Source organism: Ornithodoros turicata, chromosome 7 (genome assembly GCF_037126465.1).
Source record: "Ornithodoros turicata isolate Travis chromosome 7, ASM3712646v1, whole genome shotgun sequence".
Taxonomy (NCBI): domain Eukaryota; kingdom Metazoa; phylum Arthropoda; class Arachnida; order Ixodida; family Argasidae; genus Ornithodoros; species Ornithodoros turicata.
Window position 1 is genome coordinate 24,071,351 of NC_088207.1, and position 24,999 is coordinate 24,096,349.

A 24,999-nucleotide genomic window follows, 5' to 3' on the forward strand; every position below is an offset into this window, starting at 1 on the left:
AGTCGCACGATGTGAATCGTATATGGCCATGTTTAGGTTGGGGTGCGTTTCTTGTCGGAGGAGTATAGCGATGGAAACTCAGGCCAAGTAACAATGTTCTCACTGAACCAAGAAATAAAAACGTTACCTTGAACGTTACCGTAATCAAAATTCGTGCTGGCGCTGGATTTTCTACCCTTCTGCGTCCCTCAAACATAGTACCTCGAGTGTGGTATACGTACGGAAGAAATTCGTAAGTACAGGGAGCATCAAGTAGCGACCCAACTTGCAACACAGCGACGTTGCTTCGAGGGGAACTCTTCAGGGGAATTACTAATGCAGCGGCAGGGTTGAATTATTCAACAGGTATGGCGAATGCCACGCGCGACCTGCCTTCACTTTCGTCACGCAAGGGGGCGCTGCGTGTCATTGGGTTAGGGTTCTACTTCTGAAGATTGTCCTGGAAACGATATTCAATAGTGGGTAAGCAGATATGGATGGATGGATGCGTTAAATAAAATCGTTATTGGCTGTCAGCAACGTGTCAGGGCCACCTCAAAATTGTACTTTAAAGTACAAAGTGCCTGGCGCCATTAGTACTTGAAGTACAGTTCAAACTTCAAAGTACCCGATTGCAAATGTACTTCAAGTAAAGCACAAAGTACTTCAAGTACTCATCAAGTACATTGTATATTTAATTTTTATCACCTTGCATTTCACTGTTTGGCAATTATACAGGGTGTCCGGGCTAAATGGGAACCTATTTTTAAAAAATATATACGCATATCACTCTTTCCGAGATGAAATCAATTGCAATATAGCATATGCTGAAGGGCACTCCCTATAAGGGCATTAGCAAAGTTCAAAGGCAATGTCTTAATTAACTTTCATTAATTAACTTTTTAATTATAAAAGCTACAAAGTTGTCCCAATGAGAACATCTGCTCCTTTCGGTCACCTGATATCGTAGCCGTTTTCAGAACAAAAATCCGTTCGATAGATCGCCCGCAAATAATTAGTGAAGGAACGCCATTTTTTCTTTATTTTGTTCATTGCGCATCTTCGCAGACGCGTATTTCCTTCATCCCCAACGTGAGAGGGGAAAAGAGTACAGTGCCGCCTCATGCGTCGAAGATGAGCTTTAACTTGCGGAAACAAAACAAAAACAAATGTATCGGGTGACGCTGTCGGAACTGGCCTTATCTTGGGTTGCATTTTCTGTTTCCTTTAAATCTTTTTCCAGGACGCGAGAGGCGATAATGTGCTCTTTCTCCCTCTCACATTGGGGGTGAAGGAAAGACGCGTCTTCTAAGAACCGCAATGAACAAAAAGAAAAAATGGCGTTTCTTCACGAATTTTTTGCGGGCGATCTATCGAACAGATTTTTGTTCTGAAAACGGCTACGATATCAGGTGACCGAAAGGAACAGATGTTCTCATTGGGACAACTTTGTAACTTTTATAATTAAAAAGTTAATGAATGAAAGTTAATTAAGACATTGCCTTTGGACTTTGCTAATGCCCTCCTAGTGAGTGCCCTTCAGCATATGCTATACTGCAATTGATTTCATCCTGGAAAAAGTGTTATATATATTTTTAAAAAATATGTTTGCAGTTAGCTGGGACACCCTGTATATATATTTTAAAAAATATGTTCGCGTTTAGCTGGGATACCCTGTATATGTATATGTTTTGCCTTTTTAGCTAAACTTTAGCCCGCATTCTTGGCAAGTGTTATGAAGCCCTACCGGTTGAGTGCTTACCCGTGAATGTGAACTGAATCAGATGGTATAGTTTTCAGTTATGTGCACGGAGGCAGTGTGATGTAACGGTGCAGAACAGTGTTACACGACACCCTGACTGCTATAAATGTTATAGCATCTACATAAAGCTGTGGCTGAGGCTAGTAGTGACTCTTCCTAAAGGCTGCGCTTGGAGTCGTTATGGTGAACGTCGCAGCAGAAGACGCAGTTGTCCTCACCCTGCACGGAGGACGCGAGAGTCGATGTACAATAGTTGTTGGAATAGCCAGCTGCAACGAACGGCGGGGGGAAGATGGTGAACCCCGCGTTTCCTTCGTTCTCTGCTGCCCGCCGCAGTCGTTGCACGACGACAAGCGCCGCGGCGTGCCGTTCGAAAAGCGCGTAGCGCGGTTGGGTCTGTGGCACGCGGTTTGCCGCGATATGCTAAAGCAGACGACGCTGGGGCTTTGTGTCACACATTGCGAAAGAGGGAGCGTACGTATCGAGCGTCCCTGTGGGCACGACGGCAAAAGAAAAGTGCACCCTTGCGGGCTGGGTAGAGTGATTGGCATGACCATTTACACGTGTTGACATACCTGTTCGCACCAGGGTTGCTGAGTTGCGACTCCGGAGTTGGAATGATTCCAGATTTATCAGAGCGCGGAATAGAATTGGAATAGAATGGCGAAAAATGTCCTAGGAATGGAATTATTCTTTTTGGAGGAATGGAATTGGAATAAACCTCTACACGAGAAACGTCATCATGACATTGGTAGACAGACTGAAACCGAAACAAAATCAGAATGGGAGGGCTTGGTTCCACGAATTAGCAATTGTTCACTGCCTCCTATTGAAAGAAAAGTAGGACCGAAGGTCGCGTCCCTTTCAGAGACCATCGTAATCCCCTCAAGACCGTGGCTTTCGGGCGCGACCTTGTTCGCCACTAGATTTGAACGTAGTTCAACTCTACCAAACTCGCGGCGCTGTCGAACACTATGACGTCATTTGTTTACAAACAGGTAGAGGTCTATTGACACTTGTTCGCTGCCTCCTGTTGAAAGAAAAGTAGGACCGTATAGGTCGCGTCCCTTTCATGGACCATCGTAATCCCCTCAAGACCGTGGCTTTCGGGCGCGACCTTGTTCGCCTCTAGCTTCCAGCGTAGTTCAGCTCTACAAAACTGGTGGCTCTGCCGAGCACTATGACGTCATTTGTTTACAAACAGGGAGAGGTCTATTGAAGGGTGTGGGTGTCCCGGTGGTAGTTTTGGTTTCAACCCGTTGGAACCAACGCCTGCTTGTTTCAATCGTGCCCTTTGCACACACGCACCGCACCTGCACTCGGTCAAGAGTGAATACCATTGTCTTTGTACTTTTGCTGTGCTGAGTGATGTCAATCTCCTCTAGCACTGCAGGGCCAACCAGTTAGGGTTGCCACCTTTCGTAGTAAAAAATACCGGCTGAGGGAGAGGAGGTGGAATAGAGGGAAAGGAGGAAATGTTCGCGGGAAAGGGAAAGTGGGTGAAGGGTGGAGAGTATACAGAGAGAGAGAAAGAAAGAACGAGCGTACTCGCTCAAGACAACAATGATAATAATAATGAATAACTAAGGAAACGACTGGTGACTACGGAGTTGGGTGTGCTCCAGATTTATTCAAGCTGTAGTCCAATGTTGAAAGGAAAACCCCGTAAAAGCCCCTATAAAAGGTGTTGAGCCACAAATACCGGCAAAAGGCTGCCGGTATCACCTTTCTACCGGCAACCGGCAGAGCGAGCAAATAACCGGCCGTGCTGGTATAATACCGGCATGATGGCAACCCTACAGCCAGTATGGTTACCGCTCCCTTTTCTTTTATGATGGAATTAAAGGAATGGAATTGGGTTGTCAAGTTATTCCAGGAGTGGGAATTGATCGTACCTTTTCATTCCGAGGACTTGAAAGGAATGGAATTATCGCAAATCTCCATTCTTCGGAATGGAATCTGAATGGAAGACTCCATTTCGCAACCCTGGTTCGCACACGGTATATGAACGAAGAGTGGTGGTCAAAAGTCGAGCGGCACAGGAAAGAGACCGCTGCACCTTTAAGGATTTTTCTCGCACCTTTAGTCGAAAAAAAAAAAAAGAAAAGAAAGGAAGGAAAGAAATGCCAGAAATGCCAAAGTCCGAAAAAATCTGAAAAGTGTCTATGGTGTACAGTAAAACGCAAGCATTTCGACATTGGTATCGGAATTTCACAACACCTTGAATTCTCACAAATGACTATGTCTATGATGACTAAAATCTGTACTCATCTTGTTTGTAAGTACAGCTCGACAACGCAGCAGTTTAATACCTTTTGAGGTTCCTTTACTCATTGTTTCCCCTGTTTGAGGTTGTCACTTATTGTCTTTTATTATCAGAATTTCAGATGCCTGCCTTTTCCACAATACTAAGGGATAGCTTTGGCCAGGGGAACCACTCGGGGGCATGGTGATGCCCTCTTGGACGAACGGTCCATGCACAGCACGATGTTGTCAGCAGAGCCCGGAGGCTCATCTTCGGGCTGCCGACCCTCGCTCCCATCTTTCTGCCGAAGTCGTTTCTATCGACTTCTGGTGGCTGTTGTTGTCATCTTCCTTCTGGTCGAGTACAGCGTCAACCTGCTCGCCTACAGCAGTGCCTCCCTCAAGAATGTCTCCCCGGGTCTCACATGGTTCCTTGGGGCGGATCCACTTCAGTCCGAGGCTCACGTCAGTAGGACGTCGTTCAGCATCGGAGACTCAATCGGTGTTGTGAACCAGAGTAGACATCTTGTGAATGGTAGTGGTAATCAGACTGTGTTCAGGACAGACAACGTGACTGAAGTAGTTGCACCTACAAACACATCCGTGCTCGAACTGTGTCCTCTTATTCCTCCAAAGCTAGGTAAGTTGCTGAGCTCATTTTCTGCGGCGATCTTACCAGTTGCTTTGCGAAGCAATAGACCCCTATCCGAGAAACGTCATCATGACGTTGGTAGAGAGACTGAAACCGAAACAAATCTGAAGGGGAGGGCTGTGTTTCAGGAATGGCCAGTTGTTTTCTGCCTCCTATTGAAAGAAAAATAGGACCGAAGGTCGCGTCCCTTTGACGATGGTCCCTTTTAGGGACCATCGTAATCCCCTCAAGACGGTGGCTTTCGTGCGCGACCTTGTTCGCCCCCTATAGCTTCGAGCGTAGTTGAACTCTACCAAATAGACCTCTCCCTGTTTGTAAACAAATGACGTCATAGTGTTAGACAGTGCCATCAGTTTGGTAGAGTTGAACTACACTGGAAGCTAGGGGGCGAACAAGGTCGCGCCCGAAAGCCACCGTCTTGAGGGGATTACGATAGTCCCTATAAGGCTATAAGGGACGCGACCTGCGGTCTTACTTTTCTTTCAATAGGAGGCAGCGAACAAGTGCCCATTCGTGGAACCCAGCCCTCCCCTTCCATTTGTTTCGGTTTCAGTCTGTCTACTAACGTCATGATGACGTTCCTCGGGTAGAGGTCTATTGGTGGCGCTATCGAACACTATGACGTCATTTGTCTACAAGTAGGAAGAACTCTATACTGTACAACGCCATGGTTTGTTTTCTATATACAGTCTACCCCTTTATAACGATATTCAGGGGAACGCGAAATGCGATCATTATATCAGGGTATCGTTACACGTGAGCTCTTACCAAATCGCCGGTCACGTCAACTAAGTCTGTGGTGCAAGTCGGACGTCGCTGAACATGAACGTTTGTTCAGAGCACGAAACCGTTTTATCTTGCTCTAGGTTTACGCAGCTTTGTGACGAAAGCTTTTCCAAGGACAACATAACCGAGGATACCACGTGAAGCTCCGCACCTCTTGAGATCGACGACATCGTCCATTACCCGTCATCCAGTGCCGTACGTAGCCATAGTCGTTCTAGCTATCGGAACTGCGTTGTCCTATAGAACACGCCTCGTCAATTCGACACGTATTTGAGTGGCTACGCGCAACTGTCTGCCAGCTCACGTTTGCAAAGCACCAATACAAATCCATCGAGCGCGTCGAACTTCAAGTCGAGCAGTGTGCCTTCCTCATCTAAACTCGTCTCGGAACTGCCGACGTCATCGTAGCACACGGCGAATCAGAAAAAAAGAACAAAGAAAAGAAATCTTGAGGGTGAGCGAACGATGCGGAGAGGGTGTGGATGGCGAGGTGCATCTGATCCCCGTCAGTTATATGCGCTGCAAAACCCGCCGCGTTCTCACTTTAATGCTCATGGAGGCTCTTGAAAATGCCTCCTTGATGTTTTTATTTATGTTTTTGTGTGAAACAAACGGAACCTTTGCTTTCCGATTTTCGCGCATCTTACCGGGCGCCGGGAGAATTCCAATCGCAAAACGTTTTCACGATGATTGCCATATCTATATCCAAGCCTTGTTTACATATGTACAGCTCCCGTCAACCTTAATAATAACGGTGGAAAAACTTTTGTTCTCATTTCCGAGCGCGATAACAGCCACCCTGGGAGTACTGAGGGAATGTTAAGTGAACAAAATCATGGCGTTAAACTAACAGAATAATTTTGTTCCATTAAGATTTCCTCATGGCCCCAAGGGTTGCTGTGATTGCGCTCGGGAGCACGACCATATTTTTTCCAATGTTATTATTAAGATTGACGCGAGCTGTACTTCATTGGGTGAGCTGACAGGACCAATTTGATCATAATATCGGAGTTGTTATATCGAAGATCGCACATCTTCGTACTCATAGATCGAGAAGTTACCTGTCAAAAATAACTCTTTACGAGTTAAGTTACCGTGTGAAAAATGTAACTAAGTTAATAACGAAGTTCTGCATCCTGAAATGTAACTCGTAGTTATGGAGTTACTTAAAAAAAAGAATGAGTTACTTCCAAATTACTTAGGACACAAAACAGCACTACACAGGTGCAGCGCGCATGAGCAATTGAGTTAGACCTTGAGTTGTCTGCGGAGGAGTGCAACATGCTTAAATCGTTTTTGTTTATGTCCAAGAATTCAAACGCGTTGCTTTTTGCTCCCTGGGGGCACACAATGGTTCAGCTTCATTTCAATGGCAGCGGTTCTTACTTCCTGAATGGAATACTGTCATTGGTTGAATATCACGTTTTTATGGCATAAAATGCCACGAAAGAATCGGAGAGAAAGCAAGAGAATATGTGGACGTGAAAGCGAACTAACAGTAACTTGGAACTTAGCTTAAGTTACTTTTGCAAAGTTACCTGAAAAAGAAACGAGTTCCTCTAAAAGTTACCACTGCGCAAAAGTACCGAGTGTTCCGTGAACTTTTGTCCAGCACTGTACCTGCGAAGAAATATATAGGGTGTTTTTTTAAGCCTTTACAGAACCTTTATTTAAAAAAAAAAAAGGTATGAGAGCTGCATAAATGTAGTTTTTTCGGTTGAGTTCTACGGTCAGGCGGACCTCCTCTCGAAGAGTGTTCCACTACAAGATGACTAATTACCCAAAATTTGTTGATTAACTTATTAATTAGGGGATTTTTGGGCAAAAGCAAGATAGCAGATTAGGAGACTATCCTAGTTGCAAGCCATTTCACATTACACAAATCTTGAAGGTACAGGCTTCTGCTGAAGCTCTGGGTGTAAGACAGCCTTTAACCCTGTGTTTGGAGAGCGGACAGTAAAGTGCTAAATGTATTGGTGATCCCAAGAGGAAGAGCGTATCAGTCCTGTAGACCTGTAATGTCCGAGGCAACAAAGAAAGACTGAAAGCATCAGACAGACGTTAGCGCTTTGCCATGACGGGAGTGGACCGGTCTGCTTCCAGTTCGTGAGATGCATCCGTGAGTGTTAATGTAGTTTATCAAACACTGCCAATTCATGGGAACTGTACCTTGTGCTTTGTACCATTGCAGTTGGGCCTTTAAAAGTCTTGAAAGACTCACTGTCTTTCGAAGAGCTAGAGAAGCTGTTCCCTGACCTGATGCCGGGTGGAAGGTACAAACCCAAGGAGTGTGTAGCCAGGCATCGGGTGGCCATCATCATTCCCTACAGGGATCGTGAGGAGCATCTACGCGTTTTCCTTCACAATATGCATTACATGCTCAGGAGACAGCAGCTGGACTACGGAATATTTGTCGTGGAAGAGGTACGTGTCTTCCTAGTCGAGTCGAGCTGTCGGTGAACTGTGGAGCCTTAAGTTTTAGGGTTTAACCCGATTCTTCCACAAATTTGCACCCCAAATTGAAGGTCGCCTCTTTAGGGCGAAACCCGATTTTTTACCCCTGCCAATTGCCCTCATTGAGACGTCTGTAGCGACGCACGCTAACCTGTTTTGCAGCAAATGCAGTTACATCATCTTTTGTACCAAATCAGTACAGTTAGTTTGAGTAACTGAGCGGGATTTTCCCCCGAATTTAGCACACTGTAAGTTTTCCCGCCCGAATTCGCATGAATTTGGAGCACATGTTTATTTACCCGATTTTTACCCCCTGAATTTAGAAAGGAATCTTTCCCGAAAACTTCAGGCTCTAGTGATGCGTGTTTTCGTTATGAAACTTGAAATGCTGCTTTCCACAAGCTCTCATGCGAAAAGTGCAATGACGGTGGAAACGTGGAGAAAGCCATTGAAAGTATACTAAATCCTGCAGTAATTTCTTTGGAAAAGCTGGGAAATAAAAGCAGAAAACGTGTTATATCGCTGTCATCCCTTTGTAGTGGTCGTTGTATTTTAAGATGTGAAATATGCATACTCAACAGGTTTGGAAACTCATTTCGTGGAACTTTTGTTCTGCATGTGTATTTAGTTCCTCTTTTTTTGTTGTATGTATGCTGCCATTCGACGGCTGTTCTATAACCTCCTCGTGCTTCCTTGCTACCCAGCCAGACCCAGCGTCCTAGGTGTGCCATTGGGGTTACGTGTACCACGTTTGGGCTTGCTTTTCTTTCATGCCTGTGTTGAGATTCACTTCTTGCCTGTGGGATGTGGAAACACTCCGCGGGTGAAGTACGAGATGCTGACGATGAAATAAAAAGTGACGATCATTGCATCCGTGAGATCTGCAACATGCTGTAAGCTCCTGCCAGTGATGCTCGCTCCGAAGAGGGCCTCACATCTTTCGAAGATCGTGGCAGGATAGAAGACACTGAACAGACCTGTGCTGCAAACCCCATAGTTCTGAACACGACTCACGCAAATGAACAGAGCTGTGCTTTGCAGGCTCTGCATTTAGAATTACGTATAATATTTTCCTGTTCATTTATAATCAAGTACCGGCCTCGGTGCCTCAGTTGGTAGCGTGCTCTTCTACTGATCCTCTTTCGCAAGGGGCATGCTATGTGTTGCTCACGGTGTGTGTGTGTGTTGTGCTTAGATTTCACTGCACCTTAAAGAACCCCTGGTGGGCAAAGTTAATCCACAGACCTGTGGTGTCGCTCATTATCACAGTTGTCTCCCGATGCAGAACCACAAATTATTGCGGTAAAAAGAACCTTTGTATCTGATTTTGAGGGCCTTGTACATAGGGCCTGACTTTTTCGGGTTTTATTTTTGGCCAAATTCGGGGGGTAAATATCGGGTGATATTTTTCATTTGAAAATTCGGGTGTATTCGGGTTAAATCCCGTTACGGCATATTCTGTCGTCAGGAATTCGGGTGTATTCGGGTGATTTTTTTTTGTTTAATAAAAATTTGTCTTAACATGGAACTAATGTTTAGCAATGTTATCAAACTTTATTTTAATGCGCGCTTATGAGTGTGCCACGCGACCCGGATGTTTTCGGGTAGATTCGGGTTAAACCCGAATTTTACAGATTTCGTTCGGTGGGTAAATATCGGGCGGATACGGGTTTAACCCTAAAAAGTCAGGCCCTAGCTATGTGTTGCTCACGGTGTGTGTGTGTTGTGCTTAGATTTCACTGCACCTTAAAGAACCCCTGGTGGGCAAAGTTAATCCACAGATCTGTGGTGTGTCTCATTATCACAGTTGTCTCCCGATGCAGAACCACAAATTATTGTGGTAAAAAGAAGCTTTGTATCTGATTTTGAGGGCCTTGTACACTGTACTGCTTCTCATTTATGATCCGCTTGTGGTCACCCCACATCTTTCAGGTTGGCAAGGAGAAATTCAACCGAGCAAAGCTGATGAACATTGGCTACCTTGAAGCATCTGCACTCTACGATTACCAGTGCTTCATTTTCCACGACGTTGACCTCATTCCTGAGGACGACCGCAATCTCTACACTTGCCCAGAGCATCCTCGGCACATGTCTGTGGCCATAGACGTTTTTAAATATAGGTCAGTTCTCAGCCCTTCTTTTATGTATAATCTGAATAGTAAATTAAATGTTATTGATACTTAGCTGCATAGGTCTGTGGCTCCTTCGTTGGGTATTAGCTCTTACCAACAGCTTCCCTTCCCTTGGGATTTGTGGTAGCCAGCTCTTCAGGAGCCAACATCTCTATCTTTTTGTTCCTACACCTAAGCTAATTTGTTGGCACTATGTTTCTTTGGGGAATGGTGTTTGGCAATACCAGCATTTACGTAGATGAAATTACCATTTGTGGCCAGCTCACATGGAAACTAGGGGATTCTGCGGAGAGCTCTGTATAATGTGGCATCAATGTCAATCAAAGTTTTGTGTGTGTGATGACTCTTGTCACATCTTGGAAAAGGATGTAACAGTGTTACTTGACAGTGTTATGTTGAAATGTTAATTTAAGATTATTATCTATAGATAACAAGGATAGGATAACACGGATAAGGATCTATAGATAAGATTTATAGATAACTTGTTAACTTTTTGATAATTTGTTAATTTGTGCATTATATTTTAGATTACATATATAAGGTATGTATGCAATGAATTTGTAGCTTCAGTTGTTTTGCCATACTATGAGTCTCTCAAATACAGAGTGTGTGTATTGTTTCCAGGCTACCATATGCAGGCATCTTTGGTGGTGTGAGTGCTCTGAAGAAAGAGCATATGCAGTTAGTAAATGGCTTTTCCAATGAATTCTGGGGCTGGGGTGGAGAAGACGACGACATGTCATATAGGTAAGATTTTGAATAGTACGTACAACAACGTTCTTTGGTCTTTGAATATCAGCTTGTCAAGTTCCTCGCGGCTTTTTTTTTTTGTTCAGCTCCCCATCGAATCAATTCTGATGAAATGACGATGTCATTTGATTCAAATTGGATTAATTTCAAATTGATTAATGAAAACACTAATATGCTCTTTGCAAGTGGAGAGTTAGATGACGTTCGAGGAGGGCCTAAATGGATGCTACTGGCCCATACCTAGAGCCTGAAGTTTAGGGCTTAACCCAATTCTTTCCCGAATTTGCACCCTGAATTGAAGGTTGCCTCTTTAGGGTGAAACCTTAGTTTTTACCCAGCAAATGCCCTCACTGAAATGGCTGTAGGAATGCACACTAACTTGTTTGGCAGCATATGCAATTGCATCACCATTTGTACCGAACCAATTCAGTTATTTCGAGTAACTGAGCTCGATTTCTCCCCGTATGTAGCGTACCGGAAGTCTTTCCACCGAAATTTGCAGGGATTCAGAGCACATGATTATTTACCCCATTTTTATTCCCCGAATGTAGAAAAAACAATTTCCCGAAAACTTCAGGCTCTACCCATACCCCACTGTACTGCACAAAGAATAAATATACTTACTGGCAACATTGTAAAGGTTGTCAATTTCATTGTCTCAATATCCCGCAAATTTGTTAGGCGTTTGGGGAGTACTTTGCGGGACATTAATTTTGAGGTGCGTGTTACGTGTTGTTGTACTGTACCATGGATATCATCTGGCACAGGGTGCTCCAAGTCCGAGGCTTGGTCTGGACATTGGAGATGGACGATCCTCCCTCAAAATCTTACATAAACAACAACAACTTCACTTAAATGATGACAAGTGGGGAGTTTCATCGCCAGGGGCAATACCCTTACCCCATTGCTGGCGGGAAATCAAATAGTATTGAGTCGCCTCGCAGTAAGGACCGAAGAAATAAATTACGTAGAACCAAACCCCTGTTTGACTTGACGTCAACGATACGGCACATGTCATTGTACTCGGAAGGAACGTTGAGTGAGGAAATGATGTTCAAATGAATGTGGATTCTATGTCCAGCAGTGTAATACCCAAAACGCACTGATACAGGATCCACATCGCGTGCAATCGTGATTAGGCAGCAATTGTGATCGTTCTCAGGTGCGGACAAAGCGAGTCTCGGCGACAGAGATCAACAACGCAGACACGTGTCCGCCATTCGTGAACATGATTACACACTTCAAGAAGGGTTGGCGCAGGCGCAGTGGCTTCCTTTCACTTCTTCGTCTTCTCGCTACTCACACTGCCGGTTCCGGGTTTGCAAGATGGTGGCGATGACAGCGGCCCGCTCGAGGAAAACAATATCGACAAACGCCGAAACAGATGAAATCGCATTTGTATTAATGTGAATTTCGTTCAAGTAGACATCCTGGACCAGTGCTTTCTTTTAATTTTTGGTTCGGGAACCGAACTGTTTGGAAAAAATTGGTTGGAACCATTATAGTTTCTTTCTGGAGCTGAACCAGAACTGAACCCTTATCATCGAACCTAAACCCGAACGGAACTGATAAACGTTTCGGTTCGACTCTCTGTTTTGAATAGACGCAACAACAACAACAACAACACACCTTTATTTTAAGATGATGAATGGAGAGTGTGGTCGAGTGATGTGATGTAGTACTACCTCCTTAAATTCGAGTATACTGGAAGTATTTTTTGTTTGTTCTAGGTTGAAGCACTATAAGCTGCCAATTACAAGGTACCCGGCAAACATAGCAAGGTACACAATGCTGAAACACGAAAAGGATACCCCCAATCCTGAAAGGTGGGTTATGTACCTAAATCGTGACAGCCAGAGTATTAAGCATCAGTACTAGCTGTGAGTTATTGCTTGCCTGTTATTTGGGACTGCAAATTTCATTTCAGTTCTTGTAAAACAAGTATACGTAAATATACAGCAAAGCATATTCTTCTAGGAATCGTAATGGAGGTTGAAAGTTGGACATGCCGAAACCTAGCCTGACCTACTTTACCGAAGTAGTAATTAACTGAGGTACTGAAACACACAAGTACCAGATTTACTGCCATATTGGACTCATTTGTGTATTGAATGCATCTCAGCTTGAGTGCCTAAATGTTATGCTGAAATGCTTTTCTGTTCCCCGCACATTAAACGCATCCCGACTTTAGTAACACTGCCAAATTGTCTCGCACAACGCCAGCCAACCTATCGTACTTGCATGGCTGCTCGTATCGCGCAGTCAACTAGATGGAGCACCTGGCAGCAGAGTGATGAACGCCTAATGCGACGGACATCGTGGAGTATCTCGTCCACTCTTTATAGAACGGAGGATCATTTGATGTGGGTGAATTGCTACGTTCTCGAATAGTTCAAACCTCTTGCGGTGCCTGAACTTGTGGGACAGCGCCATGCCACCGTGTCCTGAACACCAAGGAGAAACTGGACATCATCCATACCGTCGATCAGTTTGCTAGAAAATGGAGACTTCTTGAACAGCTCGCCAGTAGTGTTGGTGGATTTGAAGCCGCGATCATTGCTGCAAGGCCGCCTCGGTACGAAGCGAAAATAACGGACTATCTTGTTGCAACGTGAATAAACGGCGATATCTAACCTAATTTTGCCAAACATGTTCTATTTTTCTTCCATTAGACAGGTACGTGGACTTGTATTTTGAGTTTTTGGTTAAGCCGTACTACCGCTTAGTACGTAGTTTTTTCGCGTCCCCGCCAGGTACGCATTAACGAGGTTTCACTGTGCATGCCTGACTGCCCCAAAGTTCTGGACGTCCTCTATTATTTACCCCATCATGCGGTCATCCGCAAAGAAGCAGTGACGACTAAGCTTTGTGTCGTCCTCGACGCCTCTTCCCACGTCAAGGGGGCATATCTTTAAATCGGACACTCCAGAAGGGACCGAATCTCAATGCGAACCTCCTATCACAGCTTATTGTCTTTCGCTGTGATCAAATCTTCCTAACGGCAGGCATTCGTAAGGCCTACCTTCAGATACTCATCCGACCTGAAGACCGTGATGCCTTGCGTTTCCTCTGGACAGCGCTGCCGCCCACCCCGAATGATCCGTGCCCTGAAGTTCAAGAGTGGCACATGACCAGAGTCCCCTTTGGCACATCCTCTAGTCCTTTCTTGGTCGCTGTCACCCTCCAGCATCATCTTACCAACGTCGCCCCACGTTACCCGCTTTCTGCCGAATGCCTCAGCACAGCTTCTACGTCATCGACTTAGTTGTCGGAGCCTCGACAGAGGAAGACACCCTCCAACTATATCCAGACGCTTATACCAGTCTCGCCGAAGCCGGTACGGACCTCCGGAAGTGGTCTTCTAATTCCCTGACACTCAGTCAGCGCTTCATCACAGACGGCGTGGCATACGACAATATCTCTGCTGATCCCACGGTAAAGATTTGGGGCATGATTTGAAACTGTCCATCGGATGACATCGCCTTTATCATCAGTAGTGTGACTACGTATCTTGCTACTGCCACACACATGAAAGGATCGAACGGTGCTACATGCTGCAGCCCGCAGATTCGACCCACTCGGGTACCTTGCTCCTTTCACCATTCGTGCCAGTCTGTTCTTCTAGTCGTCGTGGGCTTGGAGCCGAGGCTGGGACAAACTGCTGCACCCTAATGAGCAAGCAGAATGGCAGTGTTAATGCGCCGGACTCCCCCCTTCTTGACTCCATGGACATACAGCATCATTTGGGTTTCAACCCAGAAAAGAGCAGCTCTGCTCCTGCATTCCACATCCTCGCTGATGCCGGGCGTGTGGCGCCACGGTCTACGTTGGTCAGTCCTCAAGGCAAGCGAGGAACTGACGAAGCACAGCTGCTCATTGTCAAGGGACGCGTCGTTCCAGTGAACAGTGTCCCTCCTGCGTCTGGATATTCTTGCTTACCTCGCTGCTGCTAGGCTAGTCACTCACCTCAAGAATCTCCCCCTTCTCGCCGGCCTCCCAGTCTTCTGTTGGACCAGTTCAACTATTGCTGTCCACTGGACTGCGCCAGACAGTTTGTCACAGAAAGAATCTTAGTACGCAATCGTGTTATGACAATTCGACAACATGTGTCTTTCTGCACGTGGCGTCACTGCCCAGGCCAGGATAACCCCGCTGATTTGGTCTCCTGCGGCATTCACATCAGTCGACTACAATACTCGCTGTGGTGATGCGGTCCCCTGTTGCTTGAACTGACAGCAGAAGCTTGGCCATCCTCACCCACTGCACCACTTCACGACGCCTTATCCGACGCGCCGGTCGCCTAGACGTTCCTCCTCTGCCCAGTCCTTGGCCAGTACACGCTCCCAATTATCAACTTGGGCCGTTATGCCACTCTCCTCAGCCTTCTACGCGTTACGGTGTGGACACTCTGGTCCATCCACAACGCCCGCTCGTTAGCGAATTTGCTTCTCGGCCCAGTCACTTCCCATGAAATGCAAGCTAGCGAATTGTGCTGGCTGCGTTAAGTGTAGGCCGAAGCATTCGGGATGGAACTCTCCACCATGCGGCAAGACAGAGAGCTTCCCACATCATCCACCATTCCCCTTCTCTGCCCAGATTCCGATGATTTACTGAGAGTCGGGAGACGGTTGGACCGCCTCCACGACAGCAATGACATTAGACATCCTTTTATCTCTTCACGGGAATGCTTATCATGCAGACACACTTTCGCCTATGCCATGTCGGCCCCCAGATGACGCTCCTTGATTTGCGAAACCGCTACTGGGTCACACGTGGGCGTCAGACGCGTCCACACCACCTGTCTGCAATGCCGTCGATCCCGACTTCAGAGCCCCAACCCTCCTAGCGTGCATTTCCTTCTGAACACATAACTGAATCTGCACCCTTCACTGTGGTGGTTGGTGTGGATTTTGCCGGTCCCCTTCATGTGCGGCTCCCATTGACGTCCTCTAAGGCCTATGTCGCGCCCTTTAGTACTTGTGCCGTATCGTGCGCCGTTCACTTGGCGTTGGTCACAAACATCTACCTACGTCTTCATCCTTGCCCTTCGTTGGTTCGTCGCACGCCCGGGAATACCCTCCGTCGTTTATTCAGATAACGCTCGAACGCTTCACCACACGGCTCATCTACTCTCCCTCCTACCCGCAGAGCCCGTCCAGGACGTCGCTAGCGCCGTGTGCATTACTTGGCATTACTCTGGATGTCTGTGAACAAGCCATTCAAAGATGGGCTCCGGAGGCTGTATGCCGAATGGATGGCAACAGGTTACCAGCAGCTGACACCGACTGGCGGCTTAAAGCATGCATCACCGAGTAAAGCGGTGTCGTGGATTTTGGAAGCGTGGAGTGCCATCCCAGACACTGTGATTGTGCGTGTGTTCAGGAAGCGTGGCATCTCGAATGCAATGGACGGCACAGAAGACGACGCGTTGTAGGACGATTCCGACAAAGAGAACAGTGATGCGGACGACGTAGATGAATAAAGAGCCCAGTATAATGTATTGGACCAAAAGTTTCTTTTCCGCGTTTTGGGTGTTGTAGTGTCGGGGTCGTCTTGGAACCGTGGAGATAAAGTATCTCGTATTTTCGGATATGCTGTAGCACCGCTTAAAACAGTTTTTCTGTGTCCCTGCCAGGTGCAGTTTAATGGAGTTTTACAGTAACGAAGTACTGTATATGCCAGTGATGGCCAGTAGTTAACTACATGTAGTTAAACTACTAGTTAAACTACCTGGTTGTAGTTAAAAAGTAGTTATCAACTACTTGCTGAAATGTAGTGGTAACTACTAGTTAAACTACTATTTTGAGTAGTTAACTACAGTAGTTAGGTTATTGCAGGCGCCAACTACTTCCGATTTTGTCGCAAGCTTTACGGCACGATTGTGCTTCTGACCTTTACCTTGAGCTACTTGTTTGAAGAGAACGGAGGTGCGGAGCAATTGTGCTGTGCTTGTCTACTAAATCTTCACTTTTATCACTGCTTGTGATTCATATTTAGGTGTCCAAGAACACTATAGTATGGGATTGGTGTTGATGGACAACGTTAAGTAGTTATAGATGTAGTTGAAATACATTGCAGTAGTTAAAGAAGTAGTTTTAACTACCTCCCCTAAAAAGTAGTTGAACTACTAGTTAAACTACTCCATCGTGAAATAGTTAGTAGTTATAGTTGAACTACTCTAGAAGTAGTTAGTGGCCATCACTGGATATGCATACCCTGGTCTTGTTGCATGCCATGTTTTGCTGAGAGTTTAGGAATCACCATTGGACCGCTCTAGTACCGTATTTATGAACTTAAAGACGCAAACCATGATGGGCAGCATAATTCACTAAACTGTTCACTATTCTAAAAACATTCAGTTCTATTTGTGGTGTGTTGATGTAATAGGCTATCAGATGGCTCCAGGTAGACTGAGTGTGGTTCAAGTAAGGTGAGATTGTGCGATATGGGGGTGCACAAGATCTAAATCACTCAGTGCGAACGGATACACTCAGCATGTAAGCACGTACACAATATATAGGAGCCAGAGCGTATCTCACGGAGATGTCGGTTGTGCTGTTCAGGGTGAACCCCCCCCCCCCCCCCCCCCCCCCCAACGACATAACACTATATTTGACATTGGGACTATTTGATTTGTATTCGATCCTAAAAACACTATTCATGCGCCTCTTCTCGTTGGAGATGGGAAGGTGTCAGTTTGAATAGCATTGCTGGCACATTTTCGTCAGCTGCTATTCTTTGACATCGGCTGGTGCTAGCATAATGTTAGCATCTGATGGAATCAGCTACCTTAGAAAGTGCTAATGTCACACAATCATAATGTTGCAGTCCAAGCTATATCAGTAGTGTAGTACATCGTATGCGGTGTACGTTGTCGAGGATACCAGTTCCTCTGCTGCATCCTAGATGTCCATCCCTTTCGAATGAGTGTTTATGTGACTCTGACAGTGCGAGTGCGAGTGCGAGTGCGAGTGCGAGTGCCAGCGCCAGTGCCAGTGCCTGTGTCACCTAGACAAACAAAGCCTGTTCATGCCTCCTCTCACTCCTTCGCACGTAGACGTATATAAAGTCAGCCAATTACCGAAGACTATTTTGACACACAGGCTTTCTGTGGCTACCAGTGGCTTTCCATGCGGCTAATGATGGCTCATCACCGTAGCTTCAGCCACTGAAAGCACTGTCATGATTGGCAGACTCTTAATTGTTACTTTGCATTGCTCAAGTGATCAGGCTTGGTCTCTAGGTGGTGTTGCCAGTGCTGGCTTAGTTTGCCATCTTTCCTCTGGTTGTTTACCATTTTATGCAGCAATTACTATGTGTTGCGTAGAAGCATTTTCTCCTCCCCCCTTTTTTTTTTCAATGTGGAACTATTTTCCGCATATTTTATCTAAAAAAGAAAAATTGCGAGATTAGGTACTAGTGTATTGACAATACAGCTACCAAAAACTAAGTTGGTGAGAAGTAGAACCAAGTGTGGAACATTTAGTGTTCACCTGAGCCCCACTAAATACCCGCATTTGCGGTTTTGGGGACTTCAGTTCTTGTTTTTTTTTTAGGTTTTACCCGAAGTGATGATGGGGACAATTTAGTTCTACAACACGAGGCTATCTTTTTCACATTTATGGTTCACTGTAGACATGTGACATTTTCTGTGGGACTTCTGTATATAATAATGCCTTGTTTTCCCTTAGGTACAAGTTTCTACACAAAGGCAGATTACGCTACAAAACTGATGGGATTAATAGTGTTAAATACAAGCGGGTGGACATAGTGTTCAAGAAACTTTACACCTGGATCTTGGCTGATGTGAAACCCAAAGACTGAGCTGCAGACCTCAGACGTGGACTGCACCTCTTTAGACCCAGTGGTGTATCTGTGTGGTGAAATCGTTCCGCTATTGGGGTGTTCAGTGCCATTGCTGACACGGAGTTCAAGATCACACTGCATGAGATTCACCGTAGCTGTAGCAGTTGCCTTTCACAGCTGCAGGGCGGAGCATAATCGGATGCACTTCAGTCCTTGTAGGGTGTGCAAATGTGTTACAGGTTTGAAGTTGATTCACATGACAATGTGTCATCATTTCTCACATCTGATTTGGTCACCTTATGACAGCAGTATTTAATGAAGACCATGATGATGACACACTAATACGATCACTCTTTCTTGGGTGACCTCAGCATAATTACTGCTCCACATACACACATAAAAAGAAACAGATCACTACACATGCAACTTACTTGTTGGCATACTCATGAGACACATGGAGATTCTTTTGCCCACAGGTTGTCACTTTCTAGATTCTAGAAAATTGTGGGTTGCATAACATACAAAGCATTCACAGTGTGCCATTGGAAGTATGGTATACAGGGGCATGTCCTTATCAATAAGCGAAGGACATTTGGTATTACGTACTTAGCTTAATGGATCTAATCCGGACGTCCTTTATGCATTTGCACACTCTTGGACTTTTTAATGTGGCTGTTGTGGAGAAGTTGAAGATGCAGACTTCATCGCACCATTATTGTGACACAGTGCTCTGAGAATCTATTCACCATGAACTTGCAGAGGACTGAATAGTATGTGGTGCCTCATACCTTGAACTTATGAAACAACTTGTTTTGGTGCATAGTTCTTTTTTTTTTTAGGTTATACAAAGGCTGTTTTTATACCTCTGTTTTGAATTATATGAGCCATTGCATGGGACTGGACAAGCATTGCACTTCTATTGTGGGCAGTGAGACAAAACAAGATAATTATAATACACAGCGAACAGCTACATTTTCTCTTTGTCTGGCTGCCCACAACACAAGCATCTACCAACATGCCCAAGTTTTGTTAAGTATGTAAGCAATTGTACTTACTTTGATAGTGTACTAGGTATGCCATAAATCTTTCAGGGTGTCCTGTAATAGCGGGGAAGATACACATTAGTGTAGAAAATAATTGCAAAAGATCTGTGCCTTGTAGTCATGTTTTTCCTCATTCAATTGAAATCTGTTTTTCTGGCTTGCTCTTTTTTTAAGGAGGCAAGATCTCTGTCATTTTGCTTAATAACTCTTGCAGGTAATAATTACGTATTCACTTCCACCTATGGTGGAAGTTATGGTTAAAGAAACTTTCTTTTCAAATAATTTTTGGGGTAGCTTCCCTTCTCGGCATTAATTTGCTGTTCGACGTCTTGCCCAAGATCAAAAATGGATAAAGATCTGTTCTTGTCAGCTTAATATCTGAAACAAGTCCTACTTGGATGCACAGTATCGACAGGGTCTGACTTCTTTACGTTAAATGCCTTTCCAGATTTGAGAGGGAAAAAATTGGGTGCTACCGATGCACTCTAGCGTTATCAGGGTGCTGGATTTTTCTTAATGTACAGCAAGCCACCTGCAGTTAAAATGCATATACTAATTGGTCAAACACACTACGTATCTTGCCATTCATAGCGACAAACACCGGATGTCCAAACATCAAATGTGCTCCCCATAGTCTACGCGTATTATTGCATTCAAATAAGATTTGCATCGGACATGCATGCAAATTGCTACTAAATAGTGTATGTGATACGTCATGATACAACTCTATATACGTCATTGGAATTCTGGGAGAAATCGGGCTTAACGTGAACTGGTCCTAAACAGTTTCAGGAAGGGATAAACAGGAGGAATCGGGTATAACCCGAAAAAGTCAGACCGTAGATATTAACCATGTTTTTGGCACAAGCCATCGTTTCCAAAGCTCGCTTTTGCACCGTCAAGGCTTGTCCTTTTCAGTTTGTCACAAATATGCTGCCCCTTTTATGTTGCTGTGACATTGCCATAGCACAGTTCAGCTTCGCAAGGACAATTCAGTTACTGATTTTATCAGCAGTTAATTTGGAAGGTGTCCTACCAGGGCTGTTTCTCCTGCATACTGGTCCGTCCCGAATATGCATCCATTTGTGCATTTTCCCCCTGTTGCTATTGCAAGTGATTAGTTCTTGTTGTTTTGACTGGTCTGGTTACTTACACACTTCTCTTTACCGATGTTTTAGCTGTGATTGTGATCTTTAAATTTGAATTGTTAGGGCTAGATGTGTCTTGTCTGCCCTCTGAATGAATGCTGCTGCAGCAACAAAGGGAGTCTCACTACAACAAAAAGCGGGGCAGATGGAGGATCGAATTTCTGATTACATGACGAGTCTCAAGATGTGTGCAGCTTAAAGACAGTCGTTTACTGAACAATGAAGCATTTTTGACTATTCTCTAGAGAGCTGGCCTAGGATTTTCCCTCTCCCTTGCACGCCCCGCCCACCCGGAGCGCGCCAATGGGAGGACGCGTGGGCGGAGTCGACTTTCATTGCCATCTGGGGGCAGAGGTTCGAACGTAGACGGAGATGTGCTTTTCGCGATGCTACGTCCACTGGGTCGTTCCATTCACCATGGCCCTGAGTTGGCCCGTGTTCCAGAGATGGCACTGCATCGCCCAAGGACGCCGATCATGAAGCGTTTATTAAAAGCAAAAACAAGCCATCATAAAGCGTTCATTAAAAGCAAAAACAAACAGACAAACGCGAGCACCGCTCAGACACAGTACTTATCGCCGACCACTTTCGTGGTGCCAAGTAACGCGCGTCCCTAGGTTCACAGATCGAGCAGCGCCATCTCTGGAACACGGGCCAACTCAGGGCCATGGTGAATGGAACGACCCAGTGGACGTAGCATCGCGAAAAGCACGTCTCCGTCTACGTTCGAACCTCTGCCCCCAGATGGCAATGAAAGTCGACTCCGCCCACGCGTCCTCCCATTGGTGCGCTCCGGGTGGGCGGGGCGCTCGAGGGAGAGGGAAAATCCTAGGCCAGCTCTCTGAATAGTCGCATTTTTCTTGTGTTATACAGCAAAAGCATCTAACTATCGCTTAATCATCTGTGCTTCACTTACTGTACATTGGGTAACAGCAAGATATTTCAAAATAACTAGTATTTTGCATTTTTGTTGGGCAAAATGTTTGCTGTGCTCTAGAAGGCCACTATGGTGCAAAAATTTCTCGAACATACCTTGACACCAATACAAAAGGAGCGTGGTTAATTTGTTGTGTCGTCGCAGTTCCATCGTCGCGATTGCAAGCTTGCAAGACTGGCACAAATATTCGAGATTTATAAGAAAATTGTAGATTAGCCCGTAACAAGGAAGGGCTAATTTGGAACAACAGAGTTATTGCACACACATTCGTTAGATGATGAACATGCAATCTAGGATTAATATTTGACTTCTCCATATTTGTTTCACAGCCTGTGTGTAGTGAAGACCTTTAAAGAACACATTCCTTGAGCTGAGATAACATTGCCATGGCATGAACAAGTCCATATATTTTGCTTTTAATAACCTTCTTTTTCCTTCTCAATAATGTCCGGTTGCTCACTAATGACAGATGACTTGTTTAGTGATCTTATACTTCAGTGGAATTCTCAGATGTGTGATGCTTCAGCCTCCAGCTGTAGTTGCAAGAGCGCAGTGTTTTTGCACACTGTTGAACAACCTGTTATTTATTCTCCATTTGAAATAAAAGTGTCGTTGAATAGGAGCAGTTAATGGTGACGTTTCTATCTTGAAATTATAGCACCCTCATCTTGATGTGTGCAGGTGGAGCCAGAATGAATTACAAATGAGGTTCCGGCCTCTATTTAGACAGTATGAATGGTGTTGGTCAGAGTAATTTGTTCAGCCGTTTTTTTTTCTTTTCTTTTTTGAGCCATATTGCCCTTATGGGCAGAAAGAAAACGGGTAAGAAAGTTGTAGCCACAGCTACCTCACAGCATGAGTGCGGACCCAAACCTTCGTGGTTCAGTTCCATCTATCACGAATATATATAATTTATTAATTTATTTATTTACACTACCCTACTGCTCCACCTAAGTGGCATTGTGTAGGGGAGAGGAGATAACTTAACAACACAATCACAAAAGTTCAATTACTCTAACACATACATGCATAACTTTTCACAAAAAATGGCACTTGGGGAAGAAACAAGATCTCGTGGAAGTCTATTCCATTCCTCAACTGTTTTAGGAAAAAAAGAATTTCTAAAAATAGACATATGAAAACGATAGGGTTCAACCTTATACTCATGGTCTGCATGTTCTGAAATGTAACTCGGTGGGAAAAGATAATGCCCTCGAGGAATGCCTGTATGTCCGTGATATATGTGATAAAAACGTTTTAATCGAGATTGTCTTCTACGGCATTCTAGTGAAGGCCATCCCAGCATGGATCTCATATATGTTGATCTAACCTGAGTAATTATTACAAACAAATCTAGCCGCTTGGTTTTGTAGTTTTTCTAGTTTTTTTCCAAAGATTTATTTTCATTTATATATCTATAAATAAACAGGACTTTGCTCCACAGTGTAGAGTTGTTTAATGAGAAGCTACAGATGGAACCAAACCACAAATGCTCAGGGTACGCGCTCGTGCTGTGGGGTAGCTGGCTGTTGAAGCTGTCGCTACAGATTCATGCACTGCACATTTCTTTGGGGACAGTCATCCGTGCTGCATATCTTGGTGGTTAGCTGGTTCAGCAAAAATTCATTTTAGCCAGATTGCAAAGCACACCGCTGCTCCCATCAGAATTTTCCAGTCAAACATGGTAAAAAGCACATATTGTGGTCTCAGTAAGCAGTGGCAAGGTCAATGCTTCTGGCAGACTATGGGCCGGTTTCACCAACGCTTGTTAACTTTGAACCGAGATCAAGGGTTGCTGAAACTTTAAGTTAGGACTGAATTCTCTTTTACAAATGTTAGTTGTTGACACGATGAACATTTCAGTGACAATAACTCCCTTTAGTGAAGCAGAATTAGGCGTTCAAATGTTAATCGGCGTTGGTGAAACCGGGCCTATGCCAATCAGACTATTGTACTCATTTATGCCAAGCAACATTTTGACCACGGGAATTTGTGGTCCAATTGAGCACATGGTTGAAGTGACACACAACCACTTACTGTACCAGGGAATCTTTGCTTGTTAATGGCATCTGGGTTAGAAGATGAGCGTAACAGCTGGCAGTAGCGTACCGAGGAAAATATTCTGGGAGGGATTCTACAGCAACTTGTGGGGAAGAGAATTTTGTCCCACTTTTCCCCTTTAGGAACTCCAGTGACATGGTATATGTGTAAGGTTTATGCGTATGACAGTAGTACTGTAGCAAACAAATGGAATTATAAACATTCAATGCTCCTGTATAAAAAGAATGAACAGCAAAAAGTGACATTTAGCATGGTTCGAAACCCTGGTTTCATTCTTCAAGCAGTCTGCAGGTGCCACCATGCACAATATTCTTTCTGTGCAGTGTATTGTCAGTGTACAGTTAAATCTACAGAGAAAACATGCATCCACCCTACCCTAATTCGTTGCGCGACACCAGCAGACCCAGGGGAGCAGCAGGTACTTTGGTGCATCACGAAGTGACGTCAACTTGCCTCGGTCACTTAAACAATCTTTGAAGAAGTGGAGGGTTTCTAAGAGGATGTGCACCTCACGAGCTCCCCTCTGTTGAGCTACAGGTCAGCTGCACTCATCGTTCATTCTTAAAGGGGCACCGAAGTGCAAAATATTTCCCCTAACGGAATGGAAAATGCCGTCAACTTGACACCAACACAAAAAGAATGCCAGTCATCCATTGCGTCGTTCGTGATTTATGAGCGAAGGAAACCGCAACTTATGGTTCCCCTCTTTCTTACTCTGGCCAACAATGCAGAGTTGGCTCTCATTGGCCTCCTCAAGTTATTTGGCCAATCGCCATAGATCGTTTGAGGAGACCTTACCAGCTCCCGTGGTTACGGTGATTGCATCCCACGCCGAGACTGGGAGGTGATCCAGGTTTGATTCCAGGCGCCGGCTGTGCTGCCTAGGCATTTTCCCCAGACGCTTTAAGACTAACGTCAGCAAAGTTTCCTGTGAAGTCAGCCCAGGGCGCACAGCGCCCACCTAAGCGTGGCCGATTATGGCAAGCAGTTCCATCATCACCACCAACAGCTTTGAGGAGACCAATCCGAGGCCTCTCCACCGTCGTCCTTGCTGAGGAGAGGGAAAGCATACACTGCGATTTCTTTCGCTCATGTATGACGAACGATTTGATCCTTGACATGATGGGAACGCCAAAGGATGAGGACTGACAGAAACTGCGTGAACACAGTCTGTGCCTGTCCTCGTTTTTTTGCGTTCCCATCATGTCAAGTCTGAACCAACATGCTCTTTGTCTTAGTCCTGTT

At 45.0% G+C, this 24,999-nt stretch overlaps 1 protein-coding gene across 3 annotated transcripts in view; it reads left to right on the forward strand.

Annotated features, from left to right (window-relative positions):
- Positions 1–20,904, forward strand: part of LOC135400370 (beta-1,4-N-acetylgalactosaminyltransferase bre-4-like) — a 112,443-nt gene extending 91,539 nt beyond the window's left edge. For all 3 annotated transcript variants that reach the window (XM_064632214.1, XM_064632216.1, XM_064632215.1), the window contains exons 3-8: positions 4,121–4,625; positions 7,615–7,847; positions 9,810–9,997; positions 10,634–10,756; positions 12,490–12,585; positions 18,451–20,904. In XM_064632214.1, the coding sequence (XP_064488284.1) occupies positions 4,217–4,625; positions 7,615–7,847; positions 9,810–9,997; positions 10,634–10,756; positions 12,490–12,585; positions 18,451–18,583 (1,182 nt within the window). In that variant the 5' untranslated portion in view covers positions 4,121–4,216 and the 3' untranslated portion in view covers positions 18,584–20,904. The remainder of the gene's footprint in view (positions 1–4,120; positions 4,626–7,614; positions 7,848–9,809; positions 9,998–10,633; positions 10,757–12,489; positions 12,586–18,450) is intronic.
- The last annotated feature ends 4,095 nt before the right edge of the window (positions 20,905–24,999 follow it).